Source organism: Cynocephalus volans, chromosome 11 (genome assembly GCF_027409185.1).
Source record: "Cynocephalus volans isolate mCynVol1 chromosome 11, mCynVol1.pri, whole genome shotgun sequence".
Classification (NCBI taxonomy): Eukaryota; Metazoa; Chordata; class Mammalia; order Dermoptera; family Cynocephalidae; genus Cynocephalus; species Cynocephalus volans.
This window is the reverse complement of record NC_084470.1, coordinates 61,679,980-61,693,985: the sequence shown is the minus strand read 5'-3', so window position 1 is coordinate 61,693,985 and position 14,006 is coordinate 61,679,980. Positions and strand designations below refer to the sequence as shown.

At 37.8% G+C, this 14,006-nt stretch overlaps 1 protein-coding gene across 1 annotated transcript; it reads left to right on the top strand.

Moving 5' to 3' along the window:
* The first annotated feature begins 240 nt into the window (after positions 1-240).
* LOC134390108 (IQ domain-containing protein F5-like) lies at positions 241-832 on the top strand. Its single transcript, XM_063113401.1, has 2 exons — positions 241-292; positions 390-832. Exons 1-2 carry the CDS (start codon positions 241-243, stop codon positions 830-832), a joined length of 495 nt encoding a protein of 164 aa, XP_062969471.1.
* Positions 833-14,006: the final 13,174 nt, after the last annotated feature.

Sequence of the window (14,006 nt, the reverse complement as noted above, 5' to 3'; positions counted from 1 at the left end):
GATGTGTGTGTTAATTGAAGTTTAAGCTGTTTATAAGGTGTGTGAGGTGGAGAAATCTTTACTACTTTGAGGAGGCAGAGGGGACGCTGCAGGTTGTGGGTTTAGCGTGAAATCAGAGGTGGAGGACAGGGCAAGCAAAGGATGCCAGCTCTTCGGCAGGTGGGAGTGGTCTCAAGGGAAGAGACGCAGATCCCGGGTGGGTGGACAGGCTGAGGCGAAACTTGTAGCTCTTTTACCTCTATGTCCTGGCGTTCTTGCTCCGGACTGGTCAACCAGGTCCATGGAAAACCGGGTGAGGTAGCTAGGGCAGGTGTACTCCCATTTTGGGACCCTTCTTGGCACACCCCGAGTTTCCTAGGTGTCCTGTGTTTTCTGTTTCTTCTTGCAAGAGCCAAAAGGGAAGACCGTCATGACACAACAGTCTGCCGCCGTGTTCATCCAGGCCTGGTGGCGCGGGACGCTGGTGCGCCGCACGCTGCTGCACGCGGCCCTCAGAGCGTGGATCGTTCAGTGCTGGTGGAGGCAGACGCTGGCGAGGCTGCTGACGCAGCGGCGGCGGGCGGCGCTGGAGTTCTACGCACGGGGAGAATGGGCAGCCGTCAGGCTGCAGGCCTCGGTCCGCATGTGGCGCATCCGCCGGCGTTATTGTCGTTTGCTCAACGCTACCCGCATCATCCAGATCTATTGGCGCTGGCATAATAGCCATTCCCGTGGATTTATTCAGGGTCACTATGAACTCAAAGAAAACCAACTGGGTATTCAACTTGAAATTTCTCTGGGCTCACAGGCTTGTAAGGTGCAACAATGCATACCTCTTCCAATTAAAGAATGACACGGTCTGCTCTAGCTGTGTCCCCGACTGTCTTTGTGAGACATATTTTTAGGAAGTCATTGTTTGAGGTAATGATGGCAAATACTAGGCATCCCGCAAGTCACCTCTGAGGAGTCAGCAGGGGTTGTCCGGGGTTCCATGTGGAGAAAGGTTCTGAGAGTCCTGTGGCTGGATGAACAGGACCGGTGACTGATTAGCAACGTCTACCCCAGGTAGGAGGGCTGGGGTTTCAGGATCGCCAAGTCCACCAACTCCAGGAAGACTAAATGGCGCCCCGAGGCGACTGTGTCATCTTCTGTTCTTTTTTTCTTTGCAAATTTTTAAGATTTATTTTTTTATTTTTGGAGGGCTTTTTTTTTTGACAGCTGGCCGGTGCAGGGATTGAACCCTGAAACTTGATATCAGCACCCTGCCCTAATCCAATGAGCGAACCGCCAGCCCAAGATTTATTTAAAAAATTGTGGTAAAATATACATAACATAAATTTACCGTTTTAAATGTACAGTTCAGTAGCATTAAGTATATTTACACTGTTGTGCGACCATCACCGCCATCCGTCTTCAGACCTTTATTCATTGCGAGACTGAAACTTTGTCCCCATTAAACAATAATTGCCCATTTCTCCTTCCCTCCAGCCCTGGCGACCACCATTTGACATTCTGGGTCTATGAATTTGATGTCTCCAAGTACCTCATATGAGTGAAATCATACAATATTTGTCTTTTTGTGACTGGCTCATTTCACTTAGCATGATGTCGTTGAGATTCATCCATGCTGCAGCATGACTCAGATTTTCCTTTCGAAGGCCAAGTAGCATTCCATTGCATGTATACACCACATATTGCTTATCCATTCTTCTGACAATGGACAATTGGGTGACTTCCACCTTTTGGCTATTTGAGCAATGCTGTTATGTACATGGGTGCGCAAATATCTCTTCAAGACCCTGCTTTTCTTTTGGGTATATACCAAGAAATGGAATTGCTGGATCATATGGTAATTCTATTTTTAATTTTTTGAGGAACAATCATAATGTTTTCCATAGCAGCAGTACCATTTCACATTCCCACCAGCCGTGCACAAGGGTTTCAATTTCTCTATGTCTTCGCCCAACACTTGTTTCTCTGCTTTTTTGATAAAAGCCCTCCTAATAGCTGTGAAGTGGTATCTCATTGAAGTTTTGATGTACATTTCCCTAATGATTAAGGATGAGAATATTTTTATATTCCGTTGGTCATTTGTGTATCTCCTTTGGAGAAATGTCTGTTCAAATCCTTTGCCCATTTTTTGAATTCGTTGTTGTCCTTCTGTTGTTGAATTGTAGGTGTCCTTTATAATTTCTAGATTTTAATATCTTATCCGATGTATGATTTGCAAAGATTTTCTCCCATTCTGTGGATTGCCTTTCCACTCTGTTTTTGTCCTTTGATGCACAAAAGTATAAAATTTTGATGTAGTCAATTTATCTATTTTTTCTTTGTTCCCTGTGCTTTTGGTATCATATCCAAGGAATCACTGCTAAATTCAATGTTATGAAGATTTTTCCCTATGTCTTCTTCTAAGAGGTTTATAGTTTCATACCTTGTGTTTAGGTCTTCAATCCATTTTGAGTTAATTTTCGTATATGGCATAAGGTAAGGTTTTATCTTCATTCTTTATGAAGTTGATATCCAGTTTTCCCAGCACCATCCGTTGAAGAGACTGTCCTTTCCTTATTGAATGGACTTGGCATCCTTTTTGAAAATCATTTGACCACATATGTGAGGGTTTATTTCTGGGCCATCTATTCTATTCCACTGGTCTATAGGTCTGTCTTTATGCAAGTACCACACAATTTTGATTACTGTAGCTTTGTAAGAAGTTTTGAAATTAGGAAGTGTAAGATCTCCAACTTTGTTCTTTTTCAAGATTATTTTGGCTATTCATTGTCCCTTTAGATTCCATGTGAATTTTAAGATGAATTTCTCTATTTCTACCCAAAATGCCATTGTGATTTTCATAGGGATTGCATTTAATCTGTAGATCCCTTTGGGTTGTATTGGGATGTTAACAATATAAAGTCTTCCACTCCACGTACACTGGATATGTATACATTTGTGTCTTCTTTAATCTCTTTCAGTAACATTTTGTCGTTTTCAAAGTAAAAGTCTTTCACCTCCTTATGTAAGTTTATTCCCAAGTATTTTATTCTTTTTGATGGTACTGTAAATGGAATTGTTTTCTCACTTTTTCTTTTGAATTGCTCATTTTTAGTGTGACACATTTTTGTGTGTTGATTTTGTATCCTGCTAATTTTCTGAGCTAATTTAAGCTTTTTGTGTGAAATTTTTAGGGCTTTCTAAATATAAAATTATGTTATCTGTGAACAGAGATAATTTTACATCTTCCTTTACAATTGGATGCTTTTTGTTTCTTTTTCTTGCCTAATTGCTCTTGCTAGGACTTCCAATTCTATGCTGAATAGAAGTGGTGAAAGCAGGCATACTTTCCTTGTTCCTGATCTTAGAAGAAAAGCTTTCAGTCTTTCACCATTGAGTATATTAGCTGTGAACTTTTCATATATGGCCTTTATTATGTTGAGGTAATTTCCTTCTTTTCCTATTTTGTTGGTATTTTCAGTTATGAAAGAATGTTGAATTTTGTCAAATGTTTTTTCTGTGTAAATTGAGATGATCACATGGTTTTTCTCCCTTCATTTTGTTCACGTGTATTACATTGATCGGTTTTTGTATGTGAAACCATTATTGCATTCTAGGAATAAATCCTGTCTGGTCATGGTATATACTCTGTTTAATGCGCTGTTGAATTCTGTTTGCTAGTATATTGTTGGGGATTTTTACATCAATTTTTTTTTTCCTGTAGCATCTTTGTCTGTCTTTGGTATCAGGGCAATGTGAAACTTAGGAGTCGGAAATGTTCCATTCTCAATTTTAGGAAGAGTTTGAAATGTGTTAATGTTAGTTCTTAAATGTTTGGTAGAACTCACCAGGGTCCAGGGCTTTTCTTTGTTGAGAGGTTTTTAATTACTGATTCAGTCTCCTTACCAGTTATGGATCTATTCAGATTTTCTGTTTCTTCGTGATCTAGCCTTGGCAGGTTTTGTGTTCCTAGAAATTTGCCCATTTCTACTAAGTTATCCAATTTGTTAGCTGTGAAGCAGGTTCACTGTGTATTTATTTATTTAATTTTGTTTTTTGTCTTTTTCGTGACCGGTACTCAGCCAGTGAGTGCACCGGCCATTCCTATATAGGATCCGAACCCGCGCAGGGAGCGTCGCCGTGCTCCCAGCGCCGCACTCGGGATCTGAGTCCAGTGAGACAGGACACACTCATATGCAGCACATTACATGAAGCGGATTTATTTATAGGCAGCAAGGAACAACAGAAGCCTAGGATTAATCATGAGCCAGTCCCCCAAGACTCAGGAAATCTGCCCAAGGTGCATGGAGCCTCATCTTCATGTGCCCCACTTGCATTGCTGCTGAGGGACTGCAAAAAGCAGCCCACTCTGGGATTTATATCCTGGTGCAGTAGGAATCCCTGGGCTAAAGCACTGAAGGACATCCTATTTCTAGGGAGGACTGAAACAGAGTCCAAGCTGTCCCAGCCAGTACCTCCTTATCACAGAGTGTTGTATTCCCAGCACATTCTACAGTTATTCTTGAGAACCACAAATGAGAAAGAGGAGAGAACTGGGTTGATCTAAGGCCACCTGGATAACTGTTCTGCAGTTGGTATACAACTGTTCATAGTACTCTAATATTCCTTTTTTTTTTTTTTTTTTTTGGTGGCTGGCCAGTACAGGGATCAAACCCTGGATCTTGGTGTTGTCAACATCACTCTCTAACCAACTGAGCTAACTGGACAGCCCCTTTCATATTCCCCCCCCTTTTTTTTTCTCGTAGAATCAGTAATAATGTCCCCACTTTCATTTCTGATTTCAGTAATTGGAGTCTTCTGTTTTTTTTCTTAGGAAATCTAGCTATAAGTTTGTTAATTTTGTTAATCTTTTCAAAAGAACCAACTTCAGGTTTTAGTGATTTTCTCTATTTTCTATTCTGTTTATTTCTGCTCTAATCTTATTATTTCCTTCCTTCTGCTAACTTTTGGTTTAGTTTGTTATTTTTCTAGTTCCTTACATTGTAAAGTTAGGTTGTTGATATGAGACTTTTTTGTTTGCTAATTTATTAAAGTGTTTACAGCTATAAATTTCCCTTTTAGCAGTGCTTTTGTTGTATCCAATGTTTTGGTATGTTGCATTTTCATTTTCATTTGTCTCTAAGTATTTTTAATTTACCCTGTGATTTCTTCTTTGACCCATTGGTTGTTCAAGGGTGTGTTAATTTTCACAAATTTGTTAATTTTTCAATTTTTGTTATATTATTGATTTCTAACTTCATCCTGTTGTGGTCAGAGAAGATACTTTGTATAATATCCATCTTTTAAGATTTATTGAGACTAAATTTTTGTCCTAACATATGGCCTAACCTTGAGAATGTCTTATGGGAACTTGAGAAGAATGTGTATTCTGTTGTTTTTGGACAGAGTTTTCTATATATGTGTGTTAGATCTATTTAGGCTATTGTGTTGTTCAAATCCTCTACTTGCTTACTTATTTTCTGTTTTTTTTTTTTAAAATCTATTATTGAGTGGGGTATTGAAGTCTCCAGCTATTACTGTAGAACTATCTATTTTTCAATTTTATAAATTATTGCCTCATATATTTTAATAGTCTATTAATGGGTGGGTAAATATTTATAATTGTTATATCTTCTTGTTTTCGAACATTTTGTTAGAATAATTTCCTTTTTCTTTCTTGTATCCTTTTCAGATTTAAAGTCAGTGTTGTGTGATATTAGTATAGTCATCCTTGATCTCTTTTGGTTACTATTTGCATGAAATATCTTTTTTCCCTTGTTGCACTATCAACCTATTTGTGTCTTTTGATCTAAAGTAAGTCTTTTGGAAGACATTGTATATGTAGGTCATTTTAAAATCCAATTTGTCAATCTCTATCTTTTAATTGGAGTGTTTTGTCCATCTAAATTTAAAGTAATTACTGACAAAGAGGGACTTCTGTCATTTTGTTATTTTCTATATGGCTTTGTCCCTCATTTCCTGCATTACTTTCTTCTTTTGTGTTTAGAGCATTTTTTTTTTTTTTTGGTAGTGAAATGTTTAAATTTTCTTCTCATTTCCTTTTGAGTATATGCTATAGTGATTTTGTCTGCGGTTACTATGGGGATTACATTTAACATCCTAAATTTATAACACTCTAGTTTGAATGCATACCACCCTAACTTTAAAAACATATAAAAATTGCTCCTATATATCTCTGTCCCCACCTCCTTTCAGTCACTGATGTCACAAAAGTATACCTTTGTGCATTGTGTCTCAACTCATAGACTAATAATTTAGTCTCTTAAATCATGTAGAAAACAAAAAGTGAAGTTACGAACCAAAGTTACAATAATATTAGCTCTTATCTCTATCAATGCATTTTCCTTTTCCCAGAGATCTTTATTCTTTTAAGGCTTTCAGTATCCTTTCATTTCCACCTGAAGGACTCCCTTTAGCATTTTTTGCAGGGAAGGTCTATAGGTAACGAACTCTCAGATTTTGTTTACCTGAAAATATCTTAATTTCCTCCTCATTTTTGAAGGAAAGGTTTGCTGCATATGGAATTCTTAGTTGACCTTTTTTTCCCCTTCAACACTTTGAATATATTAACCAACTTCCTTCTAGCCTCCAAGGTTTCTGGTGAGAAATCTGTGGATAATCTTATTGGGGATCTTTTATATGTGATAAATTGCTTCTCTCTAGCTGCTTTCAAGATTCTTTGTTTTTATCTTTTGACAGTTTGTTTATAACATGCCTCAGTGTGGGTCTCTTTGAGGTCATCCTGCTTAGAATTTGTTGAGATACCTGTATGTTTCTATTCATGTCTTGCATAAAATTTGGGAAGTTTTCAGCCATTGTGTCTCGAAACAATCTGTCTGCCCTCTTTTCTCTATTTCTTCTGGGACTCCCACACATATATGTGGGTCTGCTTAGTGGTGTCCCACAGGTCCATAGGCTATATTCACCTCAATATTTTTTCTTTCTGTTCCTCAGACTCAATCATTTCTGTTGTCTTCAAATTTGCTGATTCTTTTTTCTGCCTGTTCAAATATGCTTTTGAATCCCTGTAGTAAAATTTTCATTTCAGGTGTGATATTTTTTGTCTCCAGAATTTCTTTTTGGTCTCTTTTTATGTTTTCTGTCTCCTTACTTAGATTTCCATTTTGTTTATACATTATTTTCTTGACTTTGTTCATGTTGTCCTTCAGCTCTTTGAGCATTTAAAAATCTTTGTCTAGTAAGTCTGCCATCTTGTATTTTTCAGAGACAGTTTCTATCGATTTACTTTTTTCTTTTAAATGAGCCATACTTTTTTGTTTTTTCTATGCCTTGTTGTCTTCTGTTTGAAGCTAGACATTTGAATCTTGTAACATAGTAACTCTAGAAATCAGATTCTCACTGTTACCCAAAGTTTTCTGGGCTTTTGTTTGCTTGTTGCAGCATGTCTCTGTGATGGGGATCAGTCTGAGGTGTAAACTTAAGGTCTTACCAGGTCTTTTCTGAGATTGCACCTTTCCCTTAGCATGTGTGGTGACTTTCTAAATTCCTTTTTTTATGTGATTACTTTTGAATGTCCTATCCTTAAATGGATGGCTCCTGAAAAGGGAAAATGAGAAAAGTGAAGGAGGAAAAAAGCTCTTAGACCTTTAAATTCCCCAGAAATTCCTTCAACCAGAGGGGAAGGGAGTTGTTACAATGGTATTGGGGATGGTAACAATGGCTGGCTGTTTCTGTCTGAACTTCCATGATCAGAAACAGCAATCAGCAATCAGTGCACAGATTATTGATATTTGAAGGTCAGGGTCCTTATTGCTCACCCTGGTTCCCACAAGCTGAGAGCAAACTGCTTCAGAATGCGTGCACTGCTGCCTGCCATAGGGCTGTGGGGGTCAGGAATAATAGCTGTTATGGTGCTAACAGCTGAAATTGACCAAAATTAACCAAAATTTGCCATCCAAGCTTCTGGACATTGCAATCCTTCAAATAGACTCCAGAATTCTAAAGTGGTTACATCAGACAGATTCTGGCAGTACAATTATTGTCTAGATGAAGAGAAGAATTTCTGTTTCTTCCTGCTCTACTATCTTTCTTTTAGCTCCAACCTCCTGTACAGGTTTTTTGGTGAACACAAATTTGCATTTTTTCTTTTTTTGAGGGAGTGTGACTGGCTGGTACAGGGATCTGAACTCTTGACTTTGGTGTTACAACACTGCGCTCTAACCATCTGAGCTAACTGGCCAGAAAATTTTCATTTTTTCTGGGATAAATGTGTCAAGGGTGCAATTTCTGGGTTGTATGGTAATTGCATGTTTAGTTACTTAGAAACTGCAAAAATGTTTTCTGGAGTGATTGTATCAGTTTACATTACCAACAGCAATGTATGAGAAACTCAATTTCTCTGTATCTTCACCAGCATTTGGTTTCATCATTATTTTTTATTTTAACCATTCTGATAGGTGTATAGTGATATCTCATTATAATCTTAATTTTCATTTCCCTAATGACTAATGAAGTTGAATAGATTTTCAAATGCTTATTTGCCATCAGTATATACTCTTCAGTGAAATGTTTATTCATGTCTTTTGCCCGTTTTCAAATTGAATTTTCTTTTTCTTACTGTTATGTTTTGAGAATTAAAAAAATATGTTCTAGATACTACAAATCTAGTAGAATGGCCAGATCCAGAAAACACCAAAGGTTGTCTAGCATGTAGAACAGCAAGAACACTGTTTTATCATTGGTGGAATTCAAAATGGTACAGCCACTTTGGAATACAGTTTGGCAGTTTCTTATAAAAGATTTTCCTATTGTGTTTCTGTTGTTACTTTAGTTTTATTTCATTATTTCAGAGAATATGCTCTGTACTATTTTAAAATTTTGTTGAGGCTTCCTTTATGAAGCAGAATAGGTCAGTTTTAGTGAATGTTCCTTGGACACTTGAAAAGAATGTGTATTCTGCTGCTGAGCAGAATGTTCTACAAATGTTAATTAATTCCTGTTAGTTGATGGATTATTCAATTCCTTTATGTATTTTCTCATTTGGGGGGACTTCACCACTCCAATCAACAGCTGAGACTGGAGTGGTGAAGTCTCGAGAGTAGTTGTTGACGTATGTATTTCTCTTTTCAGCTCTATCAATATTTTATGTATTTGGGAGCTCTGTTGTTTGATGCATACACAATTAGGATTGCTATGTCTTCTTGGTGAATTGATCCTTTTATCCTTATGTAATATCTCTCTTTGTCCCTACTAAGTTTTTTGTGCTCTGAAGTCTACTTTATCTGATATTGATATAGTCACTAGTGATTTTTTAAAAATTGTTAGCATAATATATCTTTTCCCCATCCATTTACTTTCAAACTATTTGTCTTGTGTTTGAAATGAGCTTCTTATAGACAGCATATAATTGGGTCATGCTTTGTCATCCACTCTGCCAATCTCTGTCTTTTAATTGATGTATTTAGACCATTTACATTTAATTATTGGTCTGTTAGAAATTAAGTCTGCCAATTTTATTTGTTTTCTGTTCTTCTGTTTCTCATTCCTTTCTTTATCTTTGCCTGGCTTTATATGAGTTGCTTAGTTTTAGGGTTCCATCTTTCAAAATCTATATTGCTTTCAAGTATATCACATTTAAGTATTACAATACACGTACATAACTCATCACAGCCTACTGGTATTGATATTTACCACGTTGAGTGAAGTATTGAAATCTTAAGTCCATGTGTGTCCCTCTACCCTCTTAACTTAAAAAATGTAATTGTCTTAAGTATTCTACATATATTAAGTATCACAACAGATGTTATAATTTTTGCTTCAACCATCAAATGTGATTTAAGAAATTTGTAAGGGATAGTCTATTATATTTATTCCTAATTTTACCTATTCCATTGTTCCTCCATTCATGAAGACCTAAACTTTATTCTGTTATTATTTCCTTTCTGTGGTGAGTTTCTTTTAGCCTTTCTTTAAGGGTAGATCTACTAGTGATAAATTCTTTTTAGTTTTCCTTCATCTCTGAAAATGTCTTTATTTCCTCTTTATTTCTGAAGGGTAGTTTAAGTGTATAGAGCATTTTAGTTTAATGGTTCTTTTCTTTCAGCACTTGAAAAACATGCTATTTCCTTCTGTATTACATGGCTTCAGATAAAAAAAAATCACTGTCATTTGAATGATTTTCCCCTATACATAATGCATTGCTTCTCTCCAGTTGCTTCCAAGATTGGTTTCTTTGTCTTTAATTTTCATCAGTTCAATTATGATGTATCTTGTCATGACTTTCTTCTGATTTATTCTATTTGGGGTTTGCTCAGCTTCTAGAATCTGTAGGTTTATGTCTTTCACCAAATTTGGAAAATTTTCAGCCATTATTTCTTCCAGTACTTTTTCAGTTTCACAGTTTTTTAACTCTCCTTTAGGGACTCAATGATAAAAATGTTAGATCTTTTGGTACTGTCCCATAGGTCCATGCAGCTCTGTTTATCTTTTTTTTTTTTTTAGTATTTCCTTTCCATTGCTCAGATTGAGTAATTTCTTTTGATCTGTCCCCATGTTTATTGATTTTGTCTTATGTCATCTCTACTCTGCTATTGAGCCAATCTAGTGAGTTTTGAAAAAAATTCAGCAATTGTATTTTTTCAGTTCCATAATTTCCATTTGGCTCTCTTTTCTAACTTTTATTTCTTTAGTGAGGTTTTCTATTTTTCATTTATTTCAAGAGAATTTAAAATTCTCAAAATTTAAAATACTGAAGCAATTTTATGGTAGCTGCTTTAAAATTTTTTCAAGGCTCCAACATTTGATTCATTCATCATCTCTTGACTGTCTTTTCTCATTCAAGTTGTGATTTTATTGGTTGTTGGTAAAATGAGTGATTTTCTATTTTTTCCTAAACATTTTGGATATTATGTTAGGAAACTATACTATTTATATCTCCTATATTAGAAGACAGCATCCTGTTTAGGTTTAGCATGTAAATCCTGGCCTATGTTTGTGGGCTCTATTTCCAGTGACAATTTACTTTTCTGAGCACCTTCAAATCTATTCTGGTCTGCTTTATTTTCTGGGTCTACTTGAGTTTACACCGGATCTCTTCTGGTGCCACCTGCAATTGCAAGACACTTCCTGGTTCTCCGGTTTGTCATCAGAAGAGCGGCGAGGGATGTTGGACCTCTGTAATGAAAATCAGTACCCCTGAACTGTTTTCTGGACACCTGGTGCCAGTGGGTTTCCTAACCTATCTCTGCTGGTCCCACTGAGAAGGGAAGGGCCTATTTGATCTGCCTTCTGCTGTCTGGTGAATGTCCAGGAGACTCCTGTCTTGGATCTTCTTCTGTGGTTGGATGAATGGCCAGGAGCTTCTGGGTAAAGGACCAGGAGACACCAGGCCCAAAGAAACTTAGGTGCAGGAGTACCCCACCCACCCATTCCTGCCACCTAGTGGGGGTTGGGAGATGGGTTGGCCTGCCCAGATTCTACTATTCCTGCTTGTGTGGGTGGATCAGGCTTGTTCCTGACAGTGGGTGGGGAATGCAGAAGGCCAACCAACCTGGGTTCTGAACCCACCCGGGTTCTTCTTCTGAGGACAGATTAGGCCACTGTTGTGGGCAGATGTGGGGTGTGGTGTGGGTGGATCAGTCTGGGTTCCACTGTTGCTGCTGCTGTGGGAAGATTCTGCCTGAGGCTGCCAGGAGGTATGCGGCAGGGATGGGTTGGCCCATCTGGATTCTGGTGTTGTTGCTGTTGCAGGCAGATAAGCCACTACTACTACTAGGTATGTGTCTTCTTGTTTATTTCCTGTTGGGGTTCCCCTTCCTTTGGCTAGAGCAGCCTTTTCTTATGTGTTTTTCCTTTGTTTGTTTTGTTTTTTCCCTATGCCTCTTGGTGGTTCTGAGTTGCAGACATCTCTGGTGCCTAGTCTGAAATATATGGTAGATAAATAGAAAACCAGTGAACTCACCATGGTATCCTTTCTAATGTTCCTAGCTGATCCACCTTCTTTTCACATTTCAGAGTCCTTTTATAATTGTCTGTTGAATTATTTTCAGGGTATTTAGTTGTATTTAGAGGAGAGGAGAAGGGAAAAATGGCTCAATACCATCTTGTGCCAGAATCAGAAGCTCCCACACCTAGGTTCTTGACCAAGTAAAGTGTGAAAATTAGGTTCACACACACAAAAAACTGTACACAAATATACATTGCAGCTTCATTTGTAATCACCCAAACTGGAAATAACTCCAAGATCCTTCAACTGGTGAAAACCTTTGGTACATCCATACAATGAAATAGTACTCAGCAATAAAAACAAATAAACTAATACCCACAGCACCACTGAGAAATCTCAAATGCATTATGCTAAGTGAAAGAAGCCAAATTCAAAAGGCTACAAATTGTTACTCCTTTTATGTGACATTCTGGAAAAGGCAAAACAATAGGGACAGAATGCAGATCAGTGGTTGCTAGGGTTTGGTGGCTAACTACAAAGGGGCACAGGAGAATTCTGCTTTACGTATTTTGAAGCTCAGTTATTAGGTGTACATACATATTCCAAGATATTAAGGGATTATTGTGAATGTTAAAAAATATAATAATATTGTGGTTATATTTTTACAAATATCTCACCTATTAAAGATATATACTAAAGTATTTACGGGTTAAATGATGTAATTTTTGTTGCTTTCCTTTCAAAAATATTATGTTTCAATCAGGAGGGAGTATTCAACTCTGTAGCTAGACTCAGAGTGAACGCATAAGGTAAGAACAGAGAAATAACCACTGGATTTGACCAGATGGAATATTGGTGATGTTGATCAGTGCATTCTCAATGGAGTGAGAGGGATAGAAGACTGATCGGAGAGGATTAAAGAGAAAATGGGATGAACAGAAGTAGAAAGAGTGGCAGCATGTTTTGCTACTAGGAGAAGGAACTAGAACAGAGATTGGCCAAGGAAGTATTTTTTAAAGATGGGATAGCTGGACAGTGGGGTTATAAATACATGATCAAATACCTTGAGAAGGCAGCAGGGTAACCAAGAGGTTGGCCTTTGATGGGGTCAAAGACCCTTCATGTATTTCAACTAGGGAAGGCATAGAGTGATTCAGATGCAGCTGGGATGGAGAATGAGGTGGTAGGAAGATGGGAATTCAGTCTGTTCTCAGTTCTTCAGTTGAGTGGGAGGTGACATCGTCAAATGGGTTCAAGGGGAGAAGTGGAATTGGACATTTGGAGAGGAGGTGGTATAAATTATTCAACTCAAAAATGGAAATGCAAACATATTAGAGAAATTTACCGGGAAATTTTTCCAGTTGAGACATGTAGTCATGAATATAAACTGAGACCATGCCTCATGGTTGTTTGTCTTGTTCAAGCCATGCTCTGCTATTCTGTAGACACAGAACAGGGAGATGGTGTTGGGTCTATTCTATACATGTCTGGGCAGAGAGAGAGAGAGAGAACTGAGGAAAGTCAAGTTGTGCAGGTGTAGTGGATTGAATTATGTCCCCCCTAAACTCCCTGAAGTTTGAATTGTGTCCCCCAAGTTTTATGTATCAGAAGCTTAGCCCCCCCATTGTGACTGTTAAGAGGGTGGGAGATCCTATTGTAGTAACTGAAAGGTGGAGCCTTGAAGAGGTGATTGGGTTGTAGGACCGTGCAGAAGTGAATGGATTAAAAATGGTGGTCAGGGGCATGGTTCTGAGGGCTTTAAAAGAAGAGGAGAATCTGTCTCGCTCTCTGCTCCTCTCTGCTTCCACCATCTTGCAATGTGAGACCCCTGGTCACCGTGGCCACCACCAGATGGACTTTGGAATTCTCAGCCTCAGAAACTGTAAGCAATAAATTTTGTTTTTCTTTATAAATCACCCAGTTCCATGTATTCTGTTATAAGCAACAAAAATGGACTAATACCACAGGGGAGAGATTATAATAATTAATCACAGAATCTGAACTGGGTAAGGAAGGACACAAAGGCATGTCAAGGTTAACGGCTGTAAAAAAATAATTGGTAGGGTCAATAGATTGAAAGTCCTTATCACATCTGAAGAAATATTCTATT

Coding starts and splice junctions, on each gene's coding strand:
- LOC134390108 (XM_063113401.1), top strand. CDS start 241: ATGTCCTGGCGTTCTTGCTCCGGACTGGTCAACCAGGTCCATGGAAAA. Junction 293..389: donor CCAGGTCCATGGAAAACCGG/GTGAGGTAGCTA, acceptor TCTTCTTGCAAG/AGCCAAAAGGGAAGACCGTC.